Source organism: Panulirus ornatus, chromosome 33 (assembly GCF_036320965.1).
Source record: "Panulirus ornatus isolate Po-2019 chromosome 33, ASM3632096v1, whole genome shotgun sequence".
NCBI classification, from domain to species: Eukaryota; Metazoa; Arthropoda; class Malacostraca; order Decapoda; family Palinuridae; genus Panulirus; species Panulirus ornatus.
In genome coordinates, this window is record NC_092256.1 from 16,339,389 (window position 1) to 16,366,866 (window position 27,478).

Genomic DNA, 27,478 nt, shown 5'->3' on the forward strand with positions numbered 1-27,478 from the left:
ATATATATATATATATATATATATATATATATATATATATATATATATATAATGTATATATAATAGATAAATATCCTGGTTATAGTTACTGTCTGACCATTAATCCAGCCATACACTCGTATATTGTATTTCACTCCATTACTTTCTCGTTGATGTACTGTTACGTCCAGAAGATCAAATAAGCTTCGCTGTTGGAAAAATATACGAGCATTTAATTAAAGCCAATAATTAGTCTGTTTTAATTACTAACCTCATCTCATTTTCCCCAGATAGTTAATTTGTTTGTTTTTTGTTATTGTAATTTTACTGCTTGCCTGTTAAAACATGAGAATGATACTGTTTGAGTATGTAGATGTATGTAATTCTTGTGTGTGTGTGTGTGTGTGTGTGTGTATATATATATATATATATATATATATATATATATATATATATATATATATATATATATATATATATATATATATATATATATATATACATCCCTGGGGATAGGGGAGAAAGAATACTTCCCACGTATTCCCAGCGTGTGGTAGAAGGCGACTAAAAGGTCAGGGAGCGGGGGGCTGGAAATCCTCCCCTCTTGTTTTTTTTTTTTAATTTTCGAAAAGAAGGAACAGAGAACGGGGCTCAGGTGAGGATATTCCCTCAGAGGCCCAGTCATCTCTTCTTAACGCTACCTTGCTAACGCGGGAAATGGCGAATAGTTTGAAAGAAAAAGAAAGAAAAAAAAAAATATATATATATATATATATATATATATATATATATATATATATATATATAGATATAGATAGATAGATAGATAGATAGATAGATAGATAGATATATGTATATGTATGCGTGTGTGTGTGTGTGTGTGTGTATGAACATCTTCCCCAACTGGATGGATAAGGACAATATTGCCTTTATCTTTAGCAATATCTTCTATTTCTTTGTAAAGGCGAACGTAATATTAACTCCATTCACTGGGAAACGGAGATGTACTATCAGCTTCGTGTCTACACGCGCCTGTTTTAAAGGACTGAAATAAGACGTGAAAATGTCCTCTTTGTGTTCACTACATAGATACGGAAAATGAAGAGGAAGCACGACGCTAATTGGTTCTGGTAAGAAATGAGATGTTAATAGAGAAATGAATGCATAAACAATAGAAGATTCAAGCTTCGATATTTTAGGGAGAGAGAGAAAAAAAAATTACAAGTGTGAGAATTAAGAAAATGAAATCGACAAAGTTATGAGATCTAACGTGACAGAAAGTCAATACAGGAATACAGAAGACATGCAATTGATATATCCGGTTCCATCACTATAAGATTATAGTGGAGATCAGAACGTACTTAAAGGTGATTAAAAGGACCGTCTTTTGGCCAAAGGAAAACAAATACCTCCCGTGTTTATCTTCAGGGGAAACTGTAACTTTCCCATTGAGGTTTATCTTTGAAATGAGGATTTGCAGGTCGTTGTTCTGTGGTCCCGTGGGGCCTTATAGACTGGAGGGCTAAATGTTACCTTACGTCTCTGTTCGAGAAGTCGAGACAGTCAGTGTCTCTTGTGTGTCATATGGAGGAAGTTCAAGTGAGAATTATTTGTGGTTGTTCTTTTAACTCGAAGGTCTTCAGACATGGAGGTCTGAATGTTTGAGATTAGGAAGTTTTATTATCGTTATTTATCGTCTGAGGTGATTTTACGACGGGTGAATTGTCCTTTGTTCTTTATATCATCAGGCGAATGACATAACGTATTTATTTAGATGCCAAAATATTTCATTTGAGTCTTGTCATTAACTAAGAATCGAAAGGTTATAATCAGATCACACCTTACTCTTCTTTCTTCCATTGTGGACAAATTTAAGGCTTTTTTGACCTTTCCCTGTAACACAGCTCTCGACATTTACTGTTCTTTGAGTGTGTTGAGCCTTTTAGATGAGAGGATTAAAGCGTAAAGAAATAAGATACGTCTCTCTTCATAGACACAGTATCTTCTTGTGTTTCCTCTGATGGAAGGGAGCCTGAAAGTGAGTGGTACTTGTCCTCTGAGCACGTTAAATAAGTCAGACTTGTGGTCTTCATGATAGAAGTATATAAAGAGAACTTAAATCTTTCCCATATCTCATTGTATTATTGTGATAGACTTATAGAAATGTTAATGTTAGACTTATAGAAATGTTAATGTTTGTCTTTTAAGCTTTCAAACCATTCAGACTGGAGGTCTGTAGTTGAGGGATTCTGTGTCTCCTGTGTTGCTTCAAATCTTCGTGGACTTGAAGTAAAAAAAAAATAAAACAGTAATGCTTGTTCTATGAACTTGTAGGAATTTAGGCTGGATGTCTGAATGCATATATGATGAAAGACACGTAATGTTTGTGGGAGTGAGGATTAGTTATGCTTCTATAAGTCCATAAGAATCGCTCAGGCTAAAGGATTAACTCGGAAATATAACAAGTAAAGAGTAATCTAAACCCGACTGGAAATACGTGTTCTATGCTTGCCACATGTCAGCGCGACCAGTCTGGGGATAAAGACACACAACGCTTAATTGAAATTATTCAGGACAGAAAAGATAAAAGTGTAAGAGAGGGAAAAATGTGTATATATAATCACAGAAAGAAATGAATGTCTTCTCCTTATGGTGTGCGTGATGATCATTACTATTTTCCCTTGCGTTTCAAAAACGAAGATAAATGTAATCTTTTTTTTTCTGAAGGAAAGCGACAGAAGCACATTTATTTTTTTTTCCCTCACTGAGATACATTTATTTTTTTTTCCCCGTCATTGATGGGAAAATTACAATCAATATAATTAGATAATCGAGTCCAACAGAAGTAAAAAAAAAAACGATTTCGTGTATCAGTAAAGAATGAAATAAAGGTGTAAAAGAGACAGGTCTTGATTCTTTAGTCTTCAGCCTTGGAAAGGGAAAAATGTATAAGAAAAATTATAGGGGGTTGAAAATGGAGTCAGATGTTCCCCTTTAGCAGGTGGAACGGCCAATGGTTCCCCAGGCTGGTCCTGAGTATTACCAGCATGCGAACACACATTCACTGGCGGACCAAGGGGGGATACTGGGGAGAGGAGAGGAGGAGTAGGAGAGTCGGGTGTTAACGAGAGAAAGACGCACCTCCACTGAGCTTGGGGAGAGTGGGGGGGGAATGGGAGGGAGGGATTAACATGGGGGGGGGGATGGTGAGAGGAGGAGAAGGAAGAGAGGAACACAAAGTTGCTGTGGAAGGCCGGGAGAGCAACGCGGGGAGTGCAGGGGGAGGAGGATGTGGGGCGAGGAGACGGGGCGTATAGGGGAATACGTAGGATTGCCAGATATAGGAAGACCCTCTCATGTACGAGGGAATAGATGGCAGAAGCTACATAGCAGCGCTTATGGTCTGTAACGAAGCTGTCTGTTGAAAGAGATTGCGCGTGCGTATATGCGAAAGCCAGGTGTTAGAGGAATTGTTGGTCTTTGACGAAGTCGTCTGCTGGAGGACACTACATGGTGGTTCGTGAGAATATCAGATAGCAGAAGACCTCAGTGGTCTATCACAAGGTTGTCTACTGGAAGAGAGCACGCTGGAGTGCATATGAAAGCCAGACAACAGAAGAACTGATGGTCTACGATGAGATAATGTGCTGAAGGGCAGTACACGAGAGTACATGAGAATATCAGATAGCAGAAGATCTGATGGTTTAAGACGAGGTCATCTGCTGGAGGAGAGTACATAGGAGTACATGAGAATATCAGATAGCAGAAGATCTGATGGTTTAAGACGAGGTCATCTACTGAAGGAGAGTACATAGGAGTACATGAGAATACCACATAGCAGAAGATCTGATGGTTTAAGACGAGGTCATCTACTGAAGGAGAGTACATAGGAGTACATGGGAATATCAGATAGCAGAAGATCTGGTGGTTTAAGACAAGGTCATCTGCTGGAGGAAAATACATAGGAGTACATGAGAATATCAGATAGCAGAAGATCTGATGGTTTAAGACGAGGTCATCTACTGGAGGAGAGTACATAGGAGTACATGAGAATATCACATAGCAGAGGATCTGATGGTCTGCGGCGAGGTCATCTACTTGAAGAGAGGAATTGTATCCTCAACATCCTAATCTACATAGAGGGAGACGTGATAGTAAAGGAGAAGTCTCCTGCAAGGAAACTAGGAGAGGGGAATGCAATAAGCCGGGGATACGGCTGAGGGTACAAGGGGAAAATAGAGGGGTCTCTAGTGAAGGGGAAAAGAGGGTTAATGGTAAGGTAAGGGCTATAAAGGGGCAGATACACCTGTAGTGAAGGGGGAGGAATGTAGGGGAGAAGCAGGCCTACTGGAAGGTTAGACAGATGAACGGTTAGGGAAACTCCGGGTCCATGAGAGAGAGAGAGAGAGAGAGAGAGAGAGAGAGAGAGAGAGAGAGAGAGAGAGAGAGAGATACCACACTCAAGCTTACGGGAGACTGACGTTAAGCTGTTTACGTGTGACGGGCATGAGCTAAGAGCAGAGTATGAAGCGTTTAAAAGAAAATCGATGAATAAAGGATAAACGTAAAACATAGGAGCAGAATGATTATGAAATAATCGAATGAAAGAAATATGAAATACAGCGAATAGAGCGATTCCGACACCACCACGATGTAAGGAGAGAGAGAGAGAGAGAGAGAGAGAGAGAGAGAGAGAGAGAGAGAGAGAGAGAGAGAGAGAGAGAGAGAGACTCTGTTATTACCAGACACAGTTCTCACAGCCACCACCACACAATTGATGCAACGACAAGGGTAAGATTTGCCTCCATCGCAATTCTCTATATATGGGTATATATATATATATGGCTGTTTATAGCTATATATGGCTATATATGTGGGTCACCTAGCTTAGACTGTTGGGTGTGTGGGTGTGTGTGTGTGTGTGTGTGTGTGTGGGTGGGTGTGTGAGTAAGTTAAAACAGTACACTCACACAAATAGAAATCACAAAAAGCTATCATATAACACACACACACACACACACACACACACACACACACACACACACACACACACACACACACACACACACACACACATAGGCCTCTCTCATCTCTGGATTTATATGATTTACTGATAACATTTAAATACTAAGTATTTACAGCAGTCTAATATAAAGAATGATACAATGAAATTACAGTATCATTGCCCATGAATAAACCCGATTTATAATCCAGATTCCAATAAAGTGAGGTTGTGTCTCTGCTCTGCTGTGGATTAATTGTTTTTTGATAAATATTAATCTATATCTATTAATCCCCGATACATTTATTGACTAATCTTTTAACGATAAGTGGTTTTTTTTTTTTTTTAATAGACTAGCATCATTATAGAGGCGAAATTTATAATCGAATACCATATCGAGCATGATTAATATTGCCTACATGGGATAAGTCACGAGGAATTGGGGTCTCATTATGCTCTATATAATGCCAGATGATGAGTACTCAGCGAGAATTATGACTATTATTAGTTTTTTTTTTTTGTCATATTTTGCACGAAAAATCTGATGGCTGAAGTGCTTGAATGGATGCTGTTGTAGAGGGAAAATAGAGATAGATAGACACAGATGAATAGATATATATATATATATATATATATATATATATATATATATATATATATATATATATATATATATATATATACCCGTCTCAAGTTCATTAGGCCATTCACATATTTCGCTGAAAAAGAGACTCCATAGATCTCTTTCTCAGTCTCGTTCTCGCCAAGTCGTCCTCGTTCTCGCACGAGGACTCAGTGAGAGAGAATAATCTACACTGATCAGGTCAGCCGTCGCTCACATCTGGAAATTAGAAGAAAAAACAAAACAACAACAACAACAACAACAACAAAAACAACAACGACGGCTCCAGAAAACATCACCAAAGCGGAAATTAAACTTGAACAAATACGCAGAGGAAAAAAAGTTTGAGATAGAAAAAAGAGAACAAACATGAAAAAGTAAGGTAAATTTGGTTATATGTTGTGTGGGAAGTTTTTTAGGGTCTCTCTCTCTCTCTCTCTCTCTCTCTCTCTCTCTCTCTCTCTCTCTCTCTCTCTCTCTCTCTCTCTCTCTCTCTCTCTCTCTCTCTCTCTCTCTCTCTCTCTCTCACACACACACACACACACACACACACACACACACACACACACACACACGCACACACACACACATACACGCACACGTGCTTGGTGTGTGTATGTCTGTGTCTGTCTGTCTGTGTGTATTTGTGTGTGTATGTGTGTGTGTGTGGTGTGTGTGTGTGTGTGTGTGTGTGTGTGTGTGTGTGTGTGTGTGTGTGTGTGTGTGTGTGTGTGAAAGAGAGAGAGAGAGAGAGAGAGAGAGAGAGAGAGATCGTGTGTGTGTGTACGTGTGTGTGTGTTCACCCCACCGCATTTTTCATAATATGCAAATTTGTTTGCCAGCCTAAACACTGCCGGGGCTCTATACTCCGTTCTGAAAGTAATCTGTACAACCCTTCTCCTCTCCTCCCTATTATATTTTCCTATTCTCGTGTCTATTTTCTAGCAAGAATGTAATCTTTTTCCGTCAATATAGTTTTCGACTCTGTTTTCTACCTTTAATGTGATCGTCATTCACTTCAAATTCCATCTTTAGTGTGTATCTATATAATCTGTTCCACTGTTCACTGTTCCACTCTTCTGCTGCTTTAGTCCACTACCTCACTGTTACATCATTCCACTGCTTCACCATTCCATTATTTCACTGTTCCACTGGTCCACTGATCCACTGTTCCACTGGTTCACTGTTCCGCTGGTCTGTTATTCCACTGGTTTTCGAATGTTCAGTGTGCTGCGCTTCGTAGAACGTTCAGTCATGATCAGTGACTCGACCTTGCCATCATGCAATCATACGCAATCAATAACTCGACCTTGCCATCATGCAATCATACCCAGTCAATAACTCGACCTTGCCATCATGCAATCATACGCAATCAATAACTCGACCTTGCCATCATGCAATCATACCCAATCAATAACTCGACCTTGCCATCATGCAATCATACCCAATCAATAACTCGACCTTGCCATCATGCAATCATACCCAATCAATAACTCGACCTTGCCATCATGCAATCATACCCAATCAATAACTCGACCTTGCCATCATGCAATCATACCCAATACTCTGGCCCTGTTCTGCCTGACTGTGATATTTCGTTCTTAATATTTTGAGGACTTTCTACTTTCATACTTTCATAATTTGTAAATATGTTATGTGATATGTCACCTTAGGTCCACGCTCTAATGGGCTCTTGCAGCTTTGAGACTGCCTTCCATCTATGAGCAGGGTAAGGTAGGCTCCTTTGGGTCCGGAAGCTCCAGGACGACTCTGTCGTCTTTTTCGTTCCCATATATATATATATATATATATATATATATATATATATATATATATATATATATATATATATATATATATATATATATATAGGTGTATGTATGTGTGTGTGTGTACCATTATGAGGATTATGTTCTCATGCCCATATACATTTTGTCATCAGCATTGTCTCTAACGTTCTTGTCTGTGTTACATTATGAAGAACATTTAATTGTTCTATCTTTTTAGGCATAACGTATCATCCTGTTCCCCTCCCCCCCCCCCAACCACTCCCGTTATTTCTTAATATATGTATGAAAACTTTACGAAAATGAAAGTATTCCACAGGAAGGGGTTTTTTTAGAATTTTTTTATTCTAAAGAGGATTAGAATGCAGAATATTTTTTCATTCTTCAAATCTTATTTATATGTATATTTCAAAACCTAAATTTTTCATTTCCCTCTACCTGTGTGGTAGACCAGAGAAAACTCTACGGATATAAACCATTTGGTCTCTCTCTCTCTCTCTCTCTCTCTCTCTCTCTCTCTCTCTCTCTCTCTCTCTCTCTCTCTCTCTCTCTCTCTCTCTCTCTCGTACATGGTAGGCACCCACCGACAGGGAGGGAGGTACATTACCGGTACTTACCCGCCAGAGCCAGCCAGCGCTTCAGTGGTTGTCAAGTTTCACTCCCTTGTCCTCAGGTTGCTATCTTTTTCCCTCCGCATCGCCCACATGTGGGACGGTGGCTTTCAGTCCGCAAACACACAATCTCTTCATCTCACACAAGACAACTGACACTGCGTAATTCACGAACATTTTGTATGAAAAGGCGCACAGTTTGTCGTTTTCACATAATAGCAAACCTCGAATGGCAGACGACTGATTAAGATAAGAGTCTAATGATAGTAAAGAGATTAATTTATTGGGTATTTGATGCATTATGAATTCAAATGGAAAACTGTTCTGATATCACAGCAATAGTTGATACGATGCTCTGATGCCAACATGTAATAACCAAGACGAGGATCTGATTCAAAGGAATGGCATTCATGCGGAGTATGAAAGAGAGAGAGAGAAAAGAGTATTCAATCAAAGTAACAGTAAAGTAATCAATAGGGGGTCATGGTAACAAAAAAGTAATCAGTGCGGGGTTCCGGGTCGCCAAAACAAAAACTAATCAATACGGGATTTTGATAACAAAAATATACACGGTTGTTGTGCTCCTCAATACACGCGAACTGATCCGGCAATATTGAAAATAAAGATCAAATATCCACATTCAAGATTGTTTTTCTCTTCGTAAACATTGAGGAGAAAAAAAGGATAAAGGAAGGTAAAGAATGATTCATATTTTTGTCTTGACATCGGTTTCACACGTTTAACTCACATGGAGTAAAAAGAAAATCGCCTACATTAAAAGACATTAACATGTCCTTGTTTATTTACAATGCAACTACCCCGTAAATAAAAAGGGGAGGGAGAGAAAAAGACAAATAATTCATTGTAATTATACAGTGGGGGTGGCGGCTCCATTGTAAGCTAAAGGGTGTGAGGTATGTTTATTATGAATACAATTACATTATCATCTAAAAATGGAAGTGAGGATGAGGTTAATTTATAATGACTTTTCGACCAGTCGTGTTCGTTATATTTACGTTTTGCCCTTCGATAACGCCAAAAAATATGGAATTATGAGAAAAAGTACATAGTTGGTCTTGATGATACAAATGATATATCCTTCTCTATCACAAATTCAAGCTTAGAATTTTTAGTGTATTTTTAACGTATGGTATTTTGATTATCTCATGGCAGGTTATTTATCTGTATATGGGACGAAAATGGGATTTCTACTGTGGACTTTTTTTTTAATCATCATAAGGGTCATTGTATACGTATCCTAGAAGGATAATATCGCCTTACATCTAATACTGAAGTATATAGTAGGCTGGATTGGATATCATATTGCCACTATCTTGCATCAGTCCGGCGAGACAAGAAAATTCTCCAAAACTATGGAAATCTCGTACTGTAGAGAAGTTATCGTACACAGGCAGCGTGCGTCTCGTACTCGAGATTAAAGTCATCATGATTTAAAGTTTAGATTATCGTGCTTTAGGGTTAACTGTTGGAGTACGGAACGCTGTTTCAGAGGGGACGCTGCCACGGAAAGAAGCCCTTCTGGTTCTTACAGTATGCAGACATGTGCATAACCCAAAGGATTTCAGACAAACGTGTTGGATCTAGTCGTATGCTTAGCTCCGTGACGGCGCTGGATATAATCGTTAACACAGTAACATGTGTGACAATGCTTGCAAGCAAACAGTTCTGTATATATTAACAATCCTACGCCTGGTTTTGCTGTAGGCACATACATATGCTTTTACAAGTCCCGTATATATGCATATGTACACACATCTGTGCTGGATTCTGAAACATACCATTAGTAACAAATAGACACCCACTTTAGTAATTACCATATATATGTGTGTATCGAATATATATATATATATATATATATATATATATATATATATATATATATATATAATATATATATATATATATATATATATATATATATATATATGTATATATATATATATATATATATATATATATATATATATATATATATATATATATATATATATATATATATACACGACACACCGATACATACACTCGCTAACAAACACACGTATATTTTTTTACCTTTTTCGTTTTTCCTTCCTCTGGAAGTATAACTCGAGGCAAACCAAATAAAGAACCAAAGTTGGCCTTTCATATTGCCTGTGACGAAGGGGAGTTGGAAGCAGTTGTGAAAAGTGCAGGCATGAATCTATCCCAGCTCTTTCGGTTAAAGAGAGAGAGAGAGAGAGAGAGAGAGAGAGAGAGAGAGAGAGAGAGAGAGAGAGAGAGAGAGAGAGAGAGAGAGAGAGACCTTTGGTATAAAGCATGAGAGGGAGGGTGTGGGAGATGGGGGTGGGATGTGGGTTTGGGCCTCTGTCCCCGGTGTACAAAGTTATTGGCCGAAAGGGTTTGGTCGCTAGTTTATATAAGTTGTGTCTGATGGAGTATGGGACGACACCAAACCCCTCCCACTCCCCTTCTTCTTAGGAGTCACTGAGGTTATCAGAAGAAAAAGATGATCCGAAATGAGGGACATCATGAGTGGTTATGAGTCACTATAGTACAAAACCGTTTTTTTTGGTTTGTGAAATAGCTTGTGTGAGGTCGACCCTGTTGAGAAAGAGACCCTCCGTACATACCATATGGCAAAGGGAACACTGGTATTGAAAAGAGGCTTTGATAAGGAGAGCTTTTGTATAAAGCAATATACGAAATATATAGATCAAGAGGCATTGTGTTGTGAAGCATTCAACAGAGGGGTGACAAGGTATATATATATATATATATATATATATATATATATATATATATATATATATATATATATATATATATATATATAACTTAGGGGTCCGGAGTACAACCCAATCATCAGGTAGCAATCGGACAGATTAAAAGATTAGCACAGATTAGACATAGGAGTTGATTAGAAAACGGGTCTGTGGAGGCAATACGTCCATTGCTATAGGATGCTTGTTTACGGCAGGTTTGTATACATGAGCACATTAACTTGTTTACGGTAGGTTTGTATACATGAGCATATTAACTTGTTTACGGTAGGTTTGTATACATGAGCACATTAACTTGTTTACGGTAGGATTGTATACATGAGCACATTAACTTGTTTACGGTAGGATTGTATACATGAGCACATTAACTTGTTTACGGCAGGTTTGTATACATGAGCACATTAACTTGTTTACGGTAGGATTGTATACATGAGCACATTAACTTGTTTACGGCAGGTTTGTATACATGAGCACATCAACTTGTTTACGGTAGGTTTGTATACAGGAGCACATTAACTTGTTTACGGTAGGTTTGTATACATGAGTACATTAACTTGTTTACGGTAGGTTTGTATACATGAGCACATTAACTTTCCTCTTTTATTTTTTCCTTTACAGCTAATTCCGTTTTTTTTTTTTTCCCCTTTGTTAGCATGTGCCTGTGTCATGATTTCCCTTCATCTATCTTTTTTTCCCCCGTGTTTGCTGTAGGGTTGACTGTTAGTATGTAGAAATATTGCCATGCATGTCCTGTGATTGAAAATCCCTTTAAAAACAAAAAAAAAGCTAGAGGTTTCCTGCCGTCACAGGGGAAACTCACCAATCCTACATCAAACGAACAAGACCTGGGTTCTGTGCTGCCAACGCAAGTGGCAGCAACTTTGATCGCGCTGGGAGGCAAATCTGAACATAAGGGGGCAAATGATAATGGGTTCACTCCGAACGCGTGTATGGCACTTGTGAACACTTGATGAGGATTTTCACGGAGAAGGGGTGACAATGATACAGTTATGAGGTGAATGTGAACAGCTTGGAGAACAATTTTGAGTGTAAATGACAAATATGAAAAAAAATATGCCTTTTGCGTATCCATCTGCATGTACGTGACGCATGCGGAACTAAAGAATGATTCTAAACGTTTGATATAAAATAGTGTATGTTAGTATGCATATACATGGCAATACATATAGTACTCTCACTACATCAGACTCATACAGATGCAACAGATCTAAAAGACAGTTAACAGCTAGGTAGGAGATACATTTCAAAACGACATGGACGATTAGCTTTTAATCACAAGTACAACACTGATCAAACGCGGGTATGATAACTGAATCACAAGCGCAACAACTCTTCGTACACAGGTGCGATAACTCAAAAAGTCTTAGGTACAGCAGTTCTGATACACAGGTACGATAATTCTAAATCAGAGGGGTACGTCACCTCTAAAACTTAGTTACTTTACGACAGCTCTTAATGACAGCAGTTCTACACAGAAATTCTAAAACATAGATGCAGAATTTCTAAATCAGTTATGACAAATACACAAATACACGCCCGAACCACAAATACACAGCTAAAAACACATGATACGATCACAAATGCTACAACCAACACACCAATACAAGTGTGAATCACAAATAGGATATTTGGAACACAAAATACAAGCCTGAAAACAAGGACACGGCAAAGGGAACGCAACTACAAGCCTGAATAACAAGTGCGGCTTTTGAAAAACAAATTCCAGTCGGAAACACAAATACGACAACCCTGACAAAAAAAAAGAGGTGCAATAACTTTATACGCAACCGAGTTCGACAACCATCATCAGAGCGTCATGCAAGAACCCTGAAAAGCCATGTCCGTCAAATGGCTAATAGATCTCCCGACAAAAGACGTCATGGCTAGTGTCATTGGAAAGATTACCCATAGCTCTTCGACCCATGCAGCTCCAGATGACTTTAATCAAGATGTATCAGTATTAATCACATTAATCATATTGATCAAAGGCTATATCATCCCTACCCTGGAAAGATGGTTGTCTTGGCAAAGCAACGGAGACTTCGAAGAGCCGCGTCCAACAAAATAGAGGTGTCTTTAACGAAAAGTTATATTATACCTACAAACTGGACACAAAGCATGTAGAGGGAACACTTATAAGAGGTGTATTATATACACACAAGCACACACATATGATCTATGGAAAACTGACGGAGTAGAGAGAACACTTAAAAGAGGTGTATTATATACACACAAGCACACACATATGATCTGTGGAAGACTGACGGAGTAGAAAGAACACTTAAAAGAAGTGTATTATATACACACAAGCACACACGTATGATCTATGGGAGACTGACGGAGTAGAAGACTTCAGACGTGTACTTACGGACGACGAGAAGTTCCCCAGCTCCTGAGTCCGTGTGGAATGATGGTGCTTCAGCAGACACCTCACACTTGTACTTGCCCGAAGTCTTGAGAGACACCTCCTTCAGGGTCACTTTCCGGTCACTGCTCTTTGCCATCTATCGTGACGAGGGGGAGAAAGAGAGAGAGGGAGAGAGATAGGGAGAAAGATAAGGATAGATAATGCTTAGTTCCATTTTCAACCTATGTCTTAATAGCAATTCTTTTTACTCCTGACTACATTAATCTATGAGTTTTTATTGTAACCAACAGCCTCGTTAGCACCCAGTGGTTCGTTACTTTGGGGATTCAGTAGTGTGGTCAATTGAAGGGTAAAAGATTTACACAAAAAATGGTTTAGTTTACATTCGTATTGTTGTGAAAATGTGTTGAAGTAAATGTTTTCCAATAGTTTACATTTTTCTCTGTTGGTGAGGGTGATGTTAGCTGAGTTCTGGTGTGGTGGGGCGCTCTATGATGCTGGTGAGGTTATAATGTTGGTGATGGTGAGGGATGAGGATTGTGGTGAATGGTAATGGTGATGATGGTGAGGATTGTGATGATGATATGGAAGATGCTGGTGATGATGGTGAAGGGTTGTGATGATGAGGATCTTAAGGGATTGCTGGCGATGATGAAGAGGATAGTGATGATGCTTGATAGGGTACTGATGGTGATGATAATAGTGAGGATGCTGGTAGTTAGGTTGTTGAGACTGCTGGGTAGTGGTGGTGATGATGAGAATACAGGTGATGGTGATGATGAGACTATTGTGTTGTATGGGTAATAGTGAAGATAATGAAGGTAGTACCAGCGCCAGTGGTCGTGGAGATAGTGAAGGTGTGTGTGTGTGTGTGTGTGTGTGTGTGTGTGTGTGTGTGTGTGTGTGTGTGTCTGTGTCTCTGTCTGTGTGTGTGTGTGTGTGTGTGTGTGTGTGTATGTGCGTGCGTGCACGCGCGCGTCTCCGTGTATGTGAAATTACCCAACTGCACAGTACAAGGAGGTAATTTCTCTAATAAACAACATTTTCAACTTCCTTATGCTCTCCACATTCACGATTTCATTATTCAGTTTCATTCATCCAAGTCTCTTATCTCATAAAACTGTGTGTGTTTGTAATTATAAGCGTGTGTATTTATGTGTGTGTATGTTTGTGTGTGTGTGTGTGTGTGTGTGTGTGTGTGTGTGTGTGTGTGTGTGTGTGTGTGTGTGTGTGTATATTCATATTTCTGTGTATTTGTTTGTGTTTTTTGTGTGCTTATTTATGTGAGAGATTTTATAAATGTAAATACATTTTTCTGGCCATATTATGTGGGAATGTATATATATGCCTCAGTGTATTCTTTTGCGTGTGTATGTTCGTGTGTTTTGCATGTTATCGTAAATATACATTTGCATATTCACTGCAACATAGAATTATTATATTTCACTTTACAAGCCATGTATTGGGAATACATATGTGTGTAAATAAACCATCGTGTTTACCTGCCCTAGCCGAACGCATTCACGCACGCATAAAGAAAATAACATCAATTATATATTGAAAACAAAATTCAAAAAAGAAGAAATAGCCTATTCTAGCTCCGATACAATCTGACACAACACTATTTATAATAGAAAAAACATTAAAACAACTCATTTCATGTATCGTAACATTTTACGCTAAATCTACTGTGTTGCATTACACCAATCATCCGAAGCTTGAAAAGAGAGAAAGACTTCTGTCACGCTGGCAATTAGGATCGCAACATAGTCCAGTTCCTGATTGCGATTGGCTTGTAAGTTTCATTATGTGTTTCAGCTTACACTTAAAACCTACATGATATAACTAGGTTCACATCTCTGCTCTGGTAGCAATGCTGATATTGAAAATTCGAAGATTATATTCCTGTTAAGTGTGCAACATCTTGCTTTATGATCTGTAATTACGTAATGTAATTATTCCTGATTGCAGTAATGCTCTCGATGATTAGACTCCCAAAAACCAATGACTTGTTATCATGAGAACCAAAGTCTTGTGTGTTGTCTTAGAGAAGATGGCGAGCGTTTGGTGTGTATGGCAATAGACACTGAGTGTTTATATCTCCCCCTCCTTGCTTAGCTCATAGATTTAAGAGTGATGTACTCGGCTGAAGGTCATACTTTACGTTATCTCGGTCCGTTGAAGACTTTACATGCGTTATCTTTCTTCAAGGGAAGGAAGAGGGTTACACATACACGTAAGGGCTCGAACCCAGGGCGTGGCAGTCGGCTTACACCCCTCGGGCTGGTCGTTAAATGGGTAGTACCTGGCTTAGTGTGTGTGTGTGTGTGTGTGTGTGTGTGTGTGTGTGTGTGTGTGTATGTGTGTGTTTGTGTGTCTGTGTGTGTGTGTGTGTGTGTGTGTGTGTGTGTGTGTGTGTGTGTGTGTGTGTGTATGTGTGTGTGTGTGTGTGTGTGTGTGTGTGTGTGTGTGTGATTACGTAAGTTGAGGTAAAGACGTGGTACGTTTATCCAGGTTAAGAGACAGTGCAACAGGAATGTAAAAGTCTTTCCCCGTAATACACATATTAATAATCACACACACACACACACACGCACACACACACACACACACACACACACACACACACACACACACACACACACACACACACACACACACACACACACACGATCTTAATTCATGGTAGTGTTAAGGTCTAACATTCACACCACATACCTCACTCCATGACCCTGAATTACAGCCCTACAATTCCCGTGATAACGTCAGGGGACTTACATAATCCCTACAAGGTGGGTGGATCCTAACACACACACACACACACACACACACACACACACACACACACTCACACAGGACCACCGAGTTCCCCCGCCCTTCTAATTGCTCTTCATCTCCGACATCCTCTTCTCCAACGCCAGGATTCGGCAGTTCGACCTTTTGCAAAGATGTCCTTGATCTTTGGTAGCCCATGAGACTATTGATCGGAGGTGGAGGGTCTGTTAAATGTTACACAGGTGGGTGTCTCCTCTCAAGGTTATGGATGTGAGTTTGACAGTCGTGTACTTTGATGAAGACTGGCTATTACACCCAACGTCTTTACCCTTTGATGAAGACTGGCTATTACACCCAACGTCTTTACCCTTTGATGAAGACTGGCTATTGCATCCAACGTCTTTACCCTTTGCTGGCTATTACACCCAACGTCTTTACCCTTTGCTGGCTATTACACCCAACGTCTTTACCCTTTGCTGGCTATTACACCCAACGTCTTTACCCTTTGATGAAGACTGGCTATTACACCCAACGTCTTTATCCTTTGCTGGAGGGTTGTAAGAACGCCTTGCTCATGGGTAGAATCGTCTCTCCCATGTTTCTTACTGGCTCGCTTAGGGGGTCTTCCCGTCGTGCTCCAGGGACGAAGTGTTATGCTTAAGAGTTGCACTGTCATGCTTAAGGGTCGTCCTGTCGTGGTCATGGTGTCGTCATGTCATACTCAGTGGTCGTTCTGTCATGCTCAGTGGTCGCACTGTCATGCTCGAGGGTCGTATTGCCATGCTCAGCGGTCGCACTGTTATGCTCAAGGGTCGTATTGTCATGCTAAAGGGTCATATGTCAGTCTCAAGGTGTCACCCTGTCATGCTCAAGGGTCGTATTGTCATGCTCAAGGGTCATATGTCAGTCTCAAGGTGTCACCCTGTCATGCTCAAGGGTCGTATTGTCATGCTCAGCGTGTCAGTAACAGCTCCGATGGACGTGAGGGTTATCACCTTGTCCTCATATCATATACACAGGAGGTTCTGGCTGGCGGCGCTCCTCTCTGTTTAAATATATATTTGGACTTTCCCCTGTCGCCCTCCCTAGTTCCCTTCCATTAAGTTTCCGCGTAGTACAAAAACAGAGCCGTCTCTCTCTCTCTTTTTTTTTCCACTCTGGCCTGCATTACAATATGTTTGATCAAGAGCGATCACTTTTATTCCTTTCATGTCAGATGGGTGCTTTATGTGGACTTATCAACATGCAATTTCAATTTCTGGGGAACCAAACCGCTTGCAGCATTTCCCGTTTTTTTTTCCCTTCCATTTTTTTTTCGTTAATGAAAACAGGACATGTCACTATTCTGTTTTCCAAGCCAAACTATGTGCTTTCATGCTGTCCTAAAGCGGCGAAAGTTTTAGTATGGAAGAATAGCATTTCTATTCTGCTATGACTTTGCATGCAAGAGTCGATAGATGAGTCTATGCCAGCCTATATAGTCCCCTCGGAGCTGTGTGAGGAAAATTAGAGATATTGATGATTAACTTGAGTCTTATGGAAGAATTCTATAGCAAATACTTCGTCATTTCTCCTAATTGAGATATTGATATAATTTCTGAATGTAATTTCTTGAACACACATCATTCCATCAGTGATTAACTTACATTTACGAAGTCTCTTCGATACTGAAATCAATTTACAAAGTTTATATAAGCATTATGTGCTTCAGATATCATGGTTTGCTCTGATCATAGCCACTCCATTGTGGTCACGTCTGAAAACTTTTTATGTGAAATTGGCGGGTTTCACCACACTGGGTAATATCCTATTTCTGTTTAGATTTCCTGAGTGTTATCCATTTACTTTTCTGTTTATTAGGTTGCGCTACAATCAGTAGCAGGGAAATAATGTGTTCCTTTTGGAGCGAGACATATAGTATTACACTGACAAGTATACTGTATTAGCAAGTTTTGCATGAGCAAAACCATCCACTCTTACTCCGACAGTATACTGTATTAGTTGGCTCACATATTTACAGCGTAGTGCATGAACTGTTCCATGAAGTCTTACACTGTCAGTATACTGTGCCAGATAGCTCATCCAGTCTTGCAATGTAGTATCTTACATTGCACCTTCTCTCCTGGATACCTTTGCTTGCGTCAGTGTCGATCTTCAGTCAACTTTTTGTGACTTATTTGTCTTGGTGTCCGTCTCCGAGATCCCGGTAGTATTCATGCCTTTAATCCACCTAATCAAGTGTCCCCCTAATCAGCAAGCCGCCTGATTAATAGGCCACCTGAACACAAGCCACACAGTCAACAAGACTACGAATTAAGAAGCCACTTAATCAACAAACAGTCTAATCATTAAGCCATCTAATGAATATACCACCTAATCAGCGATTCACCTAATCAAATGATCGCCCATTTAACAAGCCACTTGGTGAACAAGCCATCCAAACAATCAATCACTAAGTCAGTGAGTCATCTAATCATGAAATCCTCTTATCAATACCCCTCTTAATCAGTGAGACATCTAATCAGAAAACCATAAGCATCTTGAATGAAGGAAATACCAAAATATGGGTCAATATGCAAGCCAGTGGGGCGAGCAATTTAGTTATCCAGTTACCATTATCGTGAGTTTTAAGGCTCTTAATAGAGGTGAGATGGTTCTGAGCACCCCCTATTGCTGATTCTGAGCACCCCATGTCGTCTGATAATATACTCACATCCCGTCCTCCCCCATCTCCTTTCCCAGCCTTCTATTCCCATCTTTCCCCCCCTCACCCTCCCACACACACACACACACACACCATCATTTTCCCCCAGATGGTCCGGTGCTCTTTTTGTTGACGTGGCTGAGATGGTTAAAAGAGACATTTGTAAGCTGGACACACTTCAACTATAGCTCGACGAGCGAGTGTTGATGCGCCTCCCCTCCCTCAGAAGGGCTTCCTCTTCTCACAGGTGGGTCTTTACCTTGCCACAGGTGGGCATCTAGCCTGCCGCAGATGGGTCTTTCCTGCCAATGGTGGGGCCTCTTCTGTCATAGGTGGGGGTCCTTTACCCTTCCACAATTGGGTCTCATGTGCCACAGATGGGTCTTCCCTACCAGAGGTTCGTGGTTTTCCCTGCCAGGAGTGGGCTTCCTCTGCCACAGGTGGGCATCCTCTGCCACAAGAGGACCATTCCTGCTAGATGTTAGCCTCTCCCCTGCCAGAGGTAGGTCTCCCCTGCTACAGGTATGTCTACCCTGCGACAGGCTGGCCTCCTCCCATACCAGACGTAGGTCTCCCATCCCCTTTTTGTTAGTTGATCGAAGGTCGTACCGTCGTTCTCAAAGGACGTACCGTCGTTCTCGAAGGTCGTACCGTCGGTCTCAAAGGACGTACCGTCGTTCACAAAGGTCGTACCGTCGTTCTCGAAGGTCGTACCGTCGTGCTCAGTAGTAATGTCCTCAACACCCATGGGTCGTACCCTCGTGTTCAAGGGTCGTACCGTCTGACTCATCGTGCATTTGCTAATGGATCTTTCTTTTTTTTCTGCACTTTGCAAGGTGCGTGATGTTCTGTAACATTAACAGTGTGCAATTATACCAAAGTAAAGTGAGGAAATGTGAGGGAATATTAATGTTTGTTTTGCAGTTAGTTAAACGTGTGTTTTTCACGTTGTGATTTACCGCAGAACGTGTAATGAATACTGCTTATTTAATGACCCTGTGAAGGCAAAACGGGAGCTTAAAGCTGGAAAATAAAAAAGCAGTAAAAATATATAATTACCTTCGGCTGGTAACCCAAGTTTCGTCTGATGTGATTGGATAGATAGTAGATAGGCAACATATGTAATTTATAAGAAAAAGAAAAAGATAAGGTAGAAATGATATGACATAAAATATCAAGCCAACAAGGCATCTGTGACGAGACGAAACACCAGAGGTATCGAACCCTGGGATTACGACTCAACTTGGGTGTGAAAAGATTATATTTTGGTATTCTACTTTTATGCTAAAAGTGAATTATTGAGACAGATACTAAGAGTGGCCCTCTGTTAGTTGTTTGCATTCAGTCGAATGGAACCTGACGACTTTGTTGGACTTTTATGTGTACTGCGTCATTTACTTGCATATTGCATATGACTCAAAATTTATCACCATTCTCAACCTCTTTTTTATGTACTGTGCTATGTAATATTTACTGCCATATTGCATATAACGTATCCCTTGGGATAGGGGAGAAAGAATGCTTCCCACGTATTCGCTGCGCGTCGTAGAAGGCGACTGAAAGGGGAGGGAACAGGGGGGCTGGAAATCCTCCCCTTCCGTTCTAATTTTTCCAAAAGAAAGAACAGAAAAGGGGGCCAAGCGAGGATATACCCTCTAAGGCTCAGTCACCCTGTTCTTAACGCTACCTCGCTAACGCGGGAAATGGCGAATATGTGTGAAAGAAAGATTACATATATTATATTCGACATTTATGACCATTCTCAACGTAGATGTTGGATCTCTCTCTCTCTCTCTCTCTCTCTCTCTCTCTCTCTCTCTCTCTCTCTCTCTCTCTCTCTCTCTCTCTCTCTCTCTCTCTCTCTCGGAGTCAAGTAACACGACCATGCGTTATGCAATGAAGCATTTCTTGTGTCAGCATTCAACAGTACAAGTTCCTGAGCTTCGACCGTACTGGGCGCTTCTCACGCAGGCACAACAGAGAAGCCACAGTGACGCTAGGACGCAATATCTCTCGAGTGGAAATATCTCTTTAGGTTAATTGAAGGCTTGGAGTGAAAATCTGAATATTAATAACGTTCTCCTGGTATATTGCAGATTGGAGGGTCTCGTCTGTTGGCTGGCCTCACCTGACTCGGTGACGATTCATAGGGAAGCCGTCCAAGTGGCCACGGTGTTGTCTAGTGCGGTAGACAACACGAGAACCTGGGTTCGATTTAGGATGAGGTAAGTGATGATTTCTGACGTATTTCTTGCATTCGCTGTGTGAACTGGTGTCGTTTTCCCTCTCTGACATAGAGTGCATTTGTCTTTACGTGGGGGGGGGGGGGGGGGGGGGGGGGGGGGAAGACGTGCTGGCTTATAGCGAGGGTTTTATTTTTGTTTCATAAGAGACAGTGATGATATCCTTAGTTACTAATTAGAGAGACTAGAGATAGTACAGTAGAAGTCTCCTTTCCAACCACCGCTTCCTCCAGCACATCATGCAGAAAGGATACCCAAGGGTATACTGACGTCGAAATTTTGTAGGAAAGTGTGAACAGAAAACGCATTTTGAATTGATTTCAAGCGCTGGATACTCTAGGGGGGAAGGACACTGAGATCTGAAAACAAAGAGAAGTTAAAATATATTGTATTTAAATTCCTTTTTCACGAATAACTGACGTGATTAAACGTTTTCATAATCTTTGCCCAGACGACATCAAATGGTGGTTTATATCAGTCTTCTACGTCTCGACAGCTGAAAAGAATCTCTTGACAACGTATGTAGTACATCTCCTTCCCTTTAAGTTCAGACCAGTATTTCTACTCGTATCTGTATCCAACGTGAGGAAATTGTCTTGAGTTATGTTGTCAAAATTATTACGTGATTTTGAAACCTTCAGTTGTACCATCTCCCTAAAATCTGAAATTTCCCAGAGGAATAATGTCAAATAACTGAGTCTCTCTTATTGAACTTATAACTAAACGATGGAATGACCTTTGTTAATCGTCTCTCTTATTGAACTTATATCTCAACGATGGAATGACCTTTGTTAATCGTCTCTCTTATTGAACTTATATCTCAACGATGGAATGACCTTTGTTAATCGTCTCTCTTATTGAACTTATATCTCAACGATGGAATGACCTTTGTTAATCTTCTTTGTGCTTTGTATTTGTTTTTTCCTCTGGATCTCCTTCATTTGTTATCAAATATGGTGATCCGAACCGAGAGTATATTCTAATAGGGGTTTCACTATTATGCTGCACATCGTCTTTCGTTTTATATTTTATAATTCCAGCGATAAATCCTACCTAACATTCTGTTTGCCTGCAGCTATGTACTACTTTGCTGTCAGGTCATTCCTTTGTATCAGTTCAAGATATTTTTTTCTTTAAGTGCGCCAGGAACAAACGGAGAATGGCCACACTCGCTCGATTGCATTCTCTAGCTGTCATGTGTAATGCACCGAAACCACAGCCCCCTATCCATAACCAGGTCCCACAGACCTTTACATGGTTTACTCCGGCCGCTTCGCATGACCTGGTTCAGTCCACTGACAGTACGTCGACCTGTGTATACCACATAATTCCATTTTACCCTATTTCATGCACGCTTATCACGCTACTGCATATTCAGGTACCAATCATTCAAAATTATTTTCACTCCATCCTTCCACCTCCAGTATGGTCCCCTCTCTGCTTGTTCCCTCCACATCTGACACATGTATCTACTTTCCAAACAAATATTTTGCATTACAAAACTTTTCAATTCCGTACTATTATGATGCGTTGAATAACCATTAGGGTTCCAGTACCTTACAAAGACCACAAATTCACTCCATCTTATTCATTCAGACATTCCGTAAAATGGGTAAAAGACACGGAATATAAGAAGATTACATGTTGACACACTGTATTGTGATGGTAATTTCCAATTACCACTTTCATCATCAACACATTTATCCGTTTGTAGTATTCTTGGCGAGTTGTTGATGTGGCGATGTTGGGCTTTGATTGTTTAGTTGTTTTGGGGTCCTAGGGTCTATCGACCATCATCAGGCTGGTTAAGGCAGTCGACTCCAAGCTACTGCTTTCATAGTTGGGATAGATCGTCAACACCTTCTTCAGGTGTTAAGGATAATTCACGAACGCAGTACTCCCTTCTTACTACGCATGTGGCCCGTGGCCAGCTTGTGGATACTTCGACCACCTACCAGTCTCACGTACTAGACCTCTGATAAACTTACTTCATTCTCTTTCATCACATCATCTGCTTTCACCGGTGATGTGCCATGAACGGCGGGTGTTTTGCCCCTGCCAGGCACAATTGTAGGAGCGTGGGAGGTAGGGAAGAGTCTGGGAGGTAAGGAGCGCTGGAAATGGCAGATTTTTGAAGGTAGTGAGTATTGGAGGGTAGGAATTTGTGAAGGAAGAGGCGTATAGGATTTTAAGGAACTTGGGAGGGAGGAGTGATGATCGAAGACACCAGTTCGAAAGGTAGGAATACGTGAATGTCAGGGACACGCCTTAGAGCTTCTTGCATGTGAATGACTACGCGATCACGATGTTCCAGTATCATATATCGATGGCTGATCTCTCTCTCTCTCTCTCTCTCTCTCTCTCTCTCTCTCTCTCTCTCTCTCTCTCTCTCTCTCTCTCTCTCTCTCTCTCTCTCTCTCTCTCGCTCTCTCTCTCTCCCTCTTGCCCTTTGACCTCTCGCACTGCCTGCGTGGCTTCCCTTTCATCACTGACCTTCCCCAGGTACACTTTCATCCTGATATCCCAAATCCCGTATGATTCTTCTTCCCTTAGCTCCCCCATCTCTAGCTCCTCGTACCGCTGGCTCTTCCATCCTCTGGTCCTTCCATCACTAGCTGTTTTTTACTGACTGTTCCCTCCTTAGTTCTACCCCCCCCCCCCCCCTTAGCTCTTCCAGTCCTACCGCTTCTACCCCCTAGCTTTTCCCGTCCTAGCTCTTTCACCCGAGCTCTCCCAGTCCTAGCTCTATCGCATTTAGCTTTCCCACCCCAAGCTATGATCTTGCCCTCGCTCTTCCTTCCATGGTTCCTCTTTTTTTTCTCCCCCATCCCTAGTCCTCTCATTCCTTCCTCTCCCACAATTAACTCTTCCATCCCTAGCTTTTTTTTTGTATGATCCGTAACCATCTCGCCTTTCACTCTTCCACACCTGGTTCCTCCATTCCTTACCTCTTCCACCCTCAACTCTCTCATCACCTTTACTTCCAGTTTTTTTTTTTACAACGATTCATACATTTTGTTTACAGTACTGTATATGTAAATGCATATATCCAGCAGTCGGCATTTTACGTTGCATGTTACATCTCTCAGTTTTCACTTGCAACCTGTTCCAAAACCCAGCTACGCCTCATCAGCCTCCTTTTTGCCGTCTCAACCTCTCAGAACACCTCGCATATACAGTGCTCTGCTTTCATCCCCACCCAGCAGACCTTCTTACACTCACAAAGCCTTTCCAACCTCACCCCACCCTCTTTTAAACCCTACCATATCCAGACCCCATAACACGTTTGAAATTTGGTTCTCACACTTTCCCTTAAATTTTTTTTTCTCAAACCTCGCCATCCTACTTTCCACACACCCTCCACACACCATAACTACCTTCCACACACCATAGTTCCCGTCCACACACCGTAGGTACCCTCCACACAACATAGCTATCCTCCACACACCATAACTACCCTCCACACACACCATAACTACCCTCCACACACTATAATAACCCTTCCTCACCTGACGCTTCTTACCCTCCCACACCGGACCAATCCTCCACCCACACCACACCTCACCACCCCCACACCTCCACCCCCCAGAGAGCACCAATTGACAATACACATAAAACAGTATATACGTCAGCTGAGGTGTCGAGGGACGAAGCCCCAAATAAGCAGAACACGTTCTGCTCTGTAATTTAGAGCTGTATTATACGATTTTCCTCTATTTTTTTTGAGCCGGCGAGCGTAAAACACAGGGCTCTAAATACTGGCTAGTAGACAGGAGTAATAATATTCAAATGTGTTGTTGGGAGAGAGAGGGATTAAGGGTAAGGGGGGTGTAGGTGGTGTGACGGGAGAGAAAGGTGGGGGGACGAGAGAGAGAGAGAGAGAGAGAGAGAGAGAGAGAGAGAGAGAGAGAGAGAGAGAGAGAGAGAGAGTAAAGGGTGATGATGATTGATGGGTTGGGGGGGGTGTAATAGGGATTTAAAAAGGAAATGAGACGGAGAGAAAAGAGAAGGAAGAAGTTAAGTTCGAAGAGAGACAGACAGATAGACAGACAGATAGACCGGCAGACAGACAGACAGACGGACAGACAGACAGAGAGATAGATAGACCAGGAGAGGTTAGTGAATTTACATAAGGGGGTGACAGAGATAATATGCTGGTGGAGTAACAAAGATAACTACCATTTAACATTATCAAGATAACTCTCCTAATAATAACTGATCCACCAAGTTCATATGCCTCTCATAATCATTAAAGAGAATATCATTATCATCAAAAGTCAAAATTATGAGAAGCAAAAGACACCCTTAACACAGTGAAAATTAGCATTAAAAAGACAGTGAAAGTCCATTAATGAAATGAAATGAAACTACGTCATATGTTTATGTTTGCTTGAGAATATCTTAAGAGATCGTCTTTTTAAGAATATCTCGAGAGATCGTCTTTTTAAGAATATCTCCAGAGATCGTCTTTTTTAAGAGCATTTCAGGAGATCGTCTTTTTAAGAATATTTCGAGAGATTCCTCGCATGTTTCATGGTTTAAGGTGACATCATAGGAATGCTTTTGACATTTTGTATATTGTGCAGCGACAGAAAAAAAAAACAGGAAAATGGAATAATTTTTAAACTTCAAAAGACATCCTGTATTTGTAGGGGGGGGAGAAGACTGACTGATCAAAAGTCTCCTGACCTGACCTGACCTGAGAGAGAGAGAGAGAGAGAGAGAGAGAGAGAGAGAGAGAGAGAGAGAGAGAGAGAGAGAGAGAGAGAGTCGATGTGTCCTGACTTTGTTGTCGGCAAGGACAGTGTCTGTCCCTGCTCTGGGATTATCCCAGATGTGTTAGTTCTTATTTAACCACTAACCTTTAAAGGTCAATTCAAGCTTAAATAATGACCCACTGAGATCGGCTCGTTTTTAAGGGCTGGTCCTTCCTTTAAAGTCTGACCCTTTGAGGTAAGTACTTACCTAAAAGTCTGACCCTTTGAGGTCAGTACTTACTTAAAAGTCTGACCCTTTGAGGTCAGTACTTACCTAAAATATTAGTCTGACTCTTTGAGGTCAGTACTTACCTAAAAGTCTGACCCTTTGAGGTAAGTACTTACCTAAAAGTCTGGCCATAAAAGTCTGAGGTCAGTACTTACTTAAAGGTTTAACCTGGGAGGTCAGTCTTTACTTAAAGATGAATTCCTTCCTTAAAAGGATAACATTTTAAGGTCTGTTTATACTTGACGTTTTGCCCCTTAAGGTCAGTCCATCCTTAAAATCCTTAAGGTTTGGAGTTTTGAATCTAGCATTTGCTTAAAACCTTGACCTTTTTTTTTTTTTCTTCACCATCCGTCATTCACATTCCCCCATCCCAGGCAGTCTCAAACGTCACCTACCCCCCCACCCTAACTCCAACGCCCTCCAAGCCCTACCACATAGAGTCATCTTCCTTGACTCCCCCAACCCCCTCACCCCCCTTAAGGAGAAGGGGTCCATTTGCCTGCGAGGTAATTTCATTCCACCAATCTCAACCCGCCTTTCGGATTTATGTGTTTGTGTCACTGTTAATGTATCTTTTCCCCCTCATAACGGATGCTTAAATAGAAAATGAGAAGCGGATGTACCTGGGTAAATCAAAAGGAGCAGGAAGTTAACTGAAAGAAAGGATGTAGAAGAGGAAGAAGAAGAAGAAGAAGAAGAAGAAGAAGAAGAAGAAGAAGAAGAGAAGAAGAAGAAGAAGAAGAAGAAGAAGAAGAAGAAGAAGAAGTGAGAAGACAGTATAAGAGAAGAAGGTTGATAAATTATCTGTTTACCTGTCTCTCGATTGGCCTATCTATCTGTCTTTTAGTGCACCTATCTCGCTATCTATTTGTCTATCTATCTATCAATCCACTATCTATGTATGTATCTGTATATCTATTTCTGAGCAAGGGATGGAGGTCTGGGATGTGAGGGAGTGAGTCAAGGGTTGGGGGGTCTAGTTAGGGAAATGTTCTGCAATGAGTATATGGATTGAAGGAGTGGAAGGTCGTGGTTGTTGTGGGTGTCGAGAAGGAGAACTATAGGGCCGTGCACAGTGTGGAGGATCGAGGGAGGCGGGTTGGACGTGGCATAAGGTGGCGTTGGGTCGGGAAGAAGGCAGGGGAGGTCCGGTCGTCCAGGTTGTGTGGGGAGGTGGTCATATAACGAAAGAATGGCTCTGTGTGGCTCATGGTCTATCCTCCTAAAGCATGCAGAATGATCGGCCAAGAAGTTAAGTCGAGTTTGTTCTTCATGCTTGGCACTCTGATTTCACGAATACCTGTGAGTTCAGAACACTGGAATCAATCTAGGGAATAAACATGGTCAGCAGAGACCACACGAAGTGGTCAGCTTTAATTCGCGAATGAACTATTTCCGTAACGTCTCAATCACTGAAGGGTCTCTTTATTGGCACGATGTTCTTTACATGTGTTTCCCTCGCTGAAGGCCCCCTTTTTTCTTTTTCTCTCCAATGACCTCCAGCTCTCCCTGGAGCGACCCCCACTCTTTCAACCTTGATGAAAATTATGAGAGAAAACACAGTGGAAATAACCCCTTTTGCCTTACAGATACATGTAGA

The 27,478-nt window shown here is 41.0% G+C and overlaps 1 protein-coding gene across 1 annotated transcript in view; it reads right to left on the reverse strand.

Moving 5' to 3' along the window:
• Positions 1-27,478, reverse strand: part of LOC139759496 (uncharacterized) — a 198,060-nt gene that overhangs the window by 29,102 nt on the left and 141,480 nt on the right. The window contains exon 3 of the mRNA XM_071681677.1: positions 13,171-13,306. Within this exon, the coding sequence (XP_071537778.1) occupies positions 13,171-13,306 (136 nt within the window). The remainder of the gene's footprint in view (positions 1-13,170; positions 13,307-27,478) is intronic.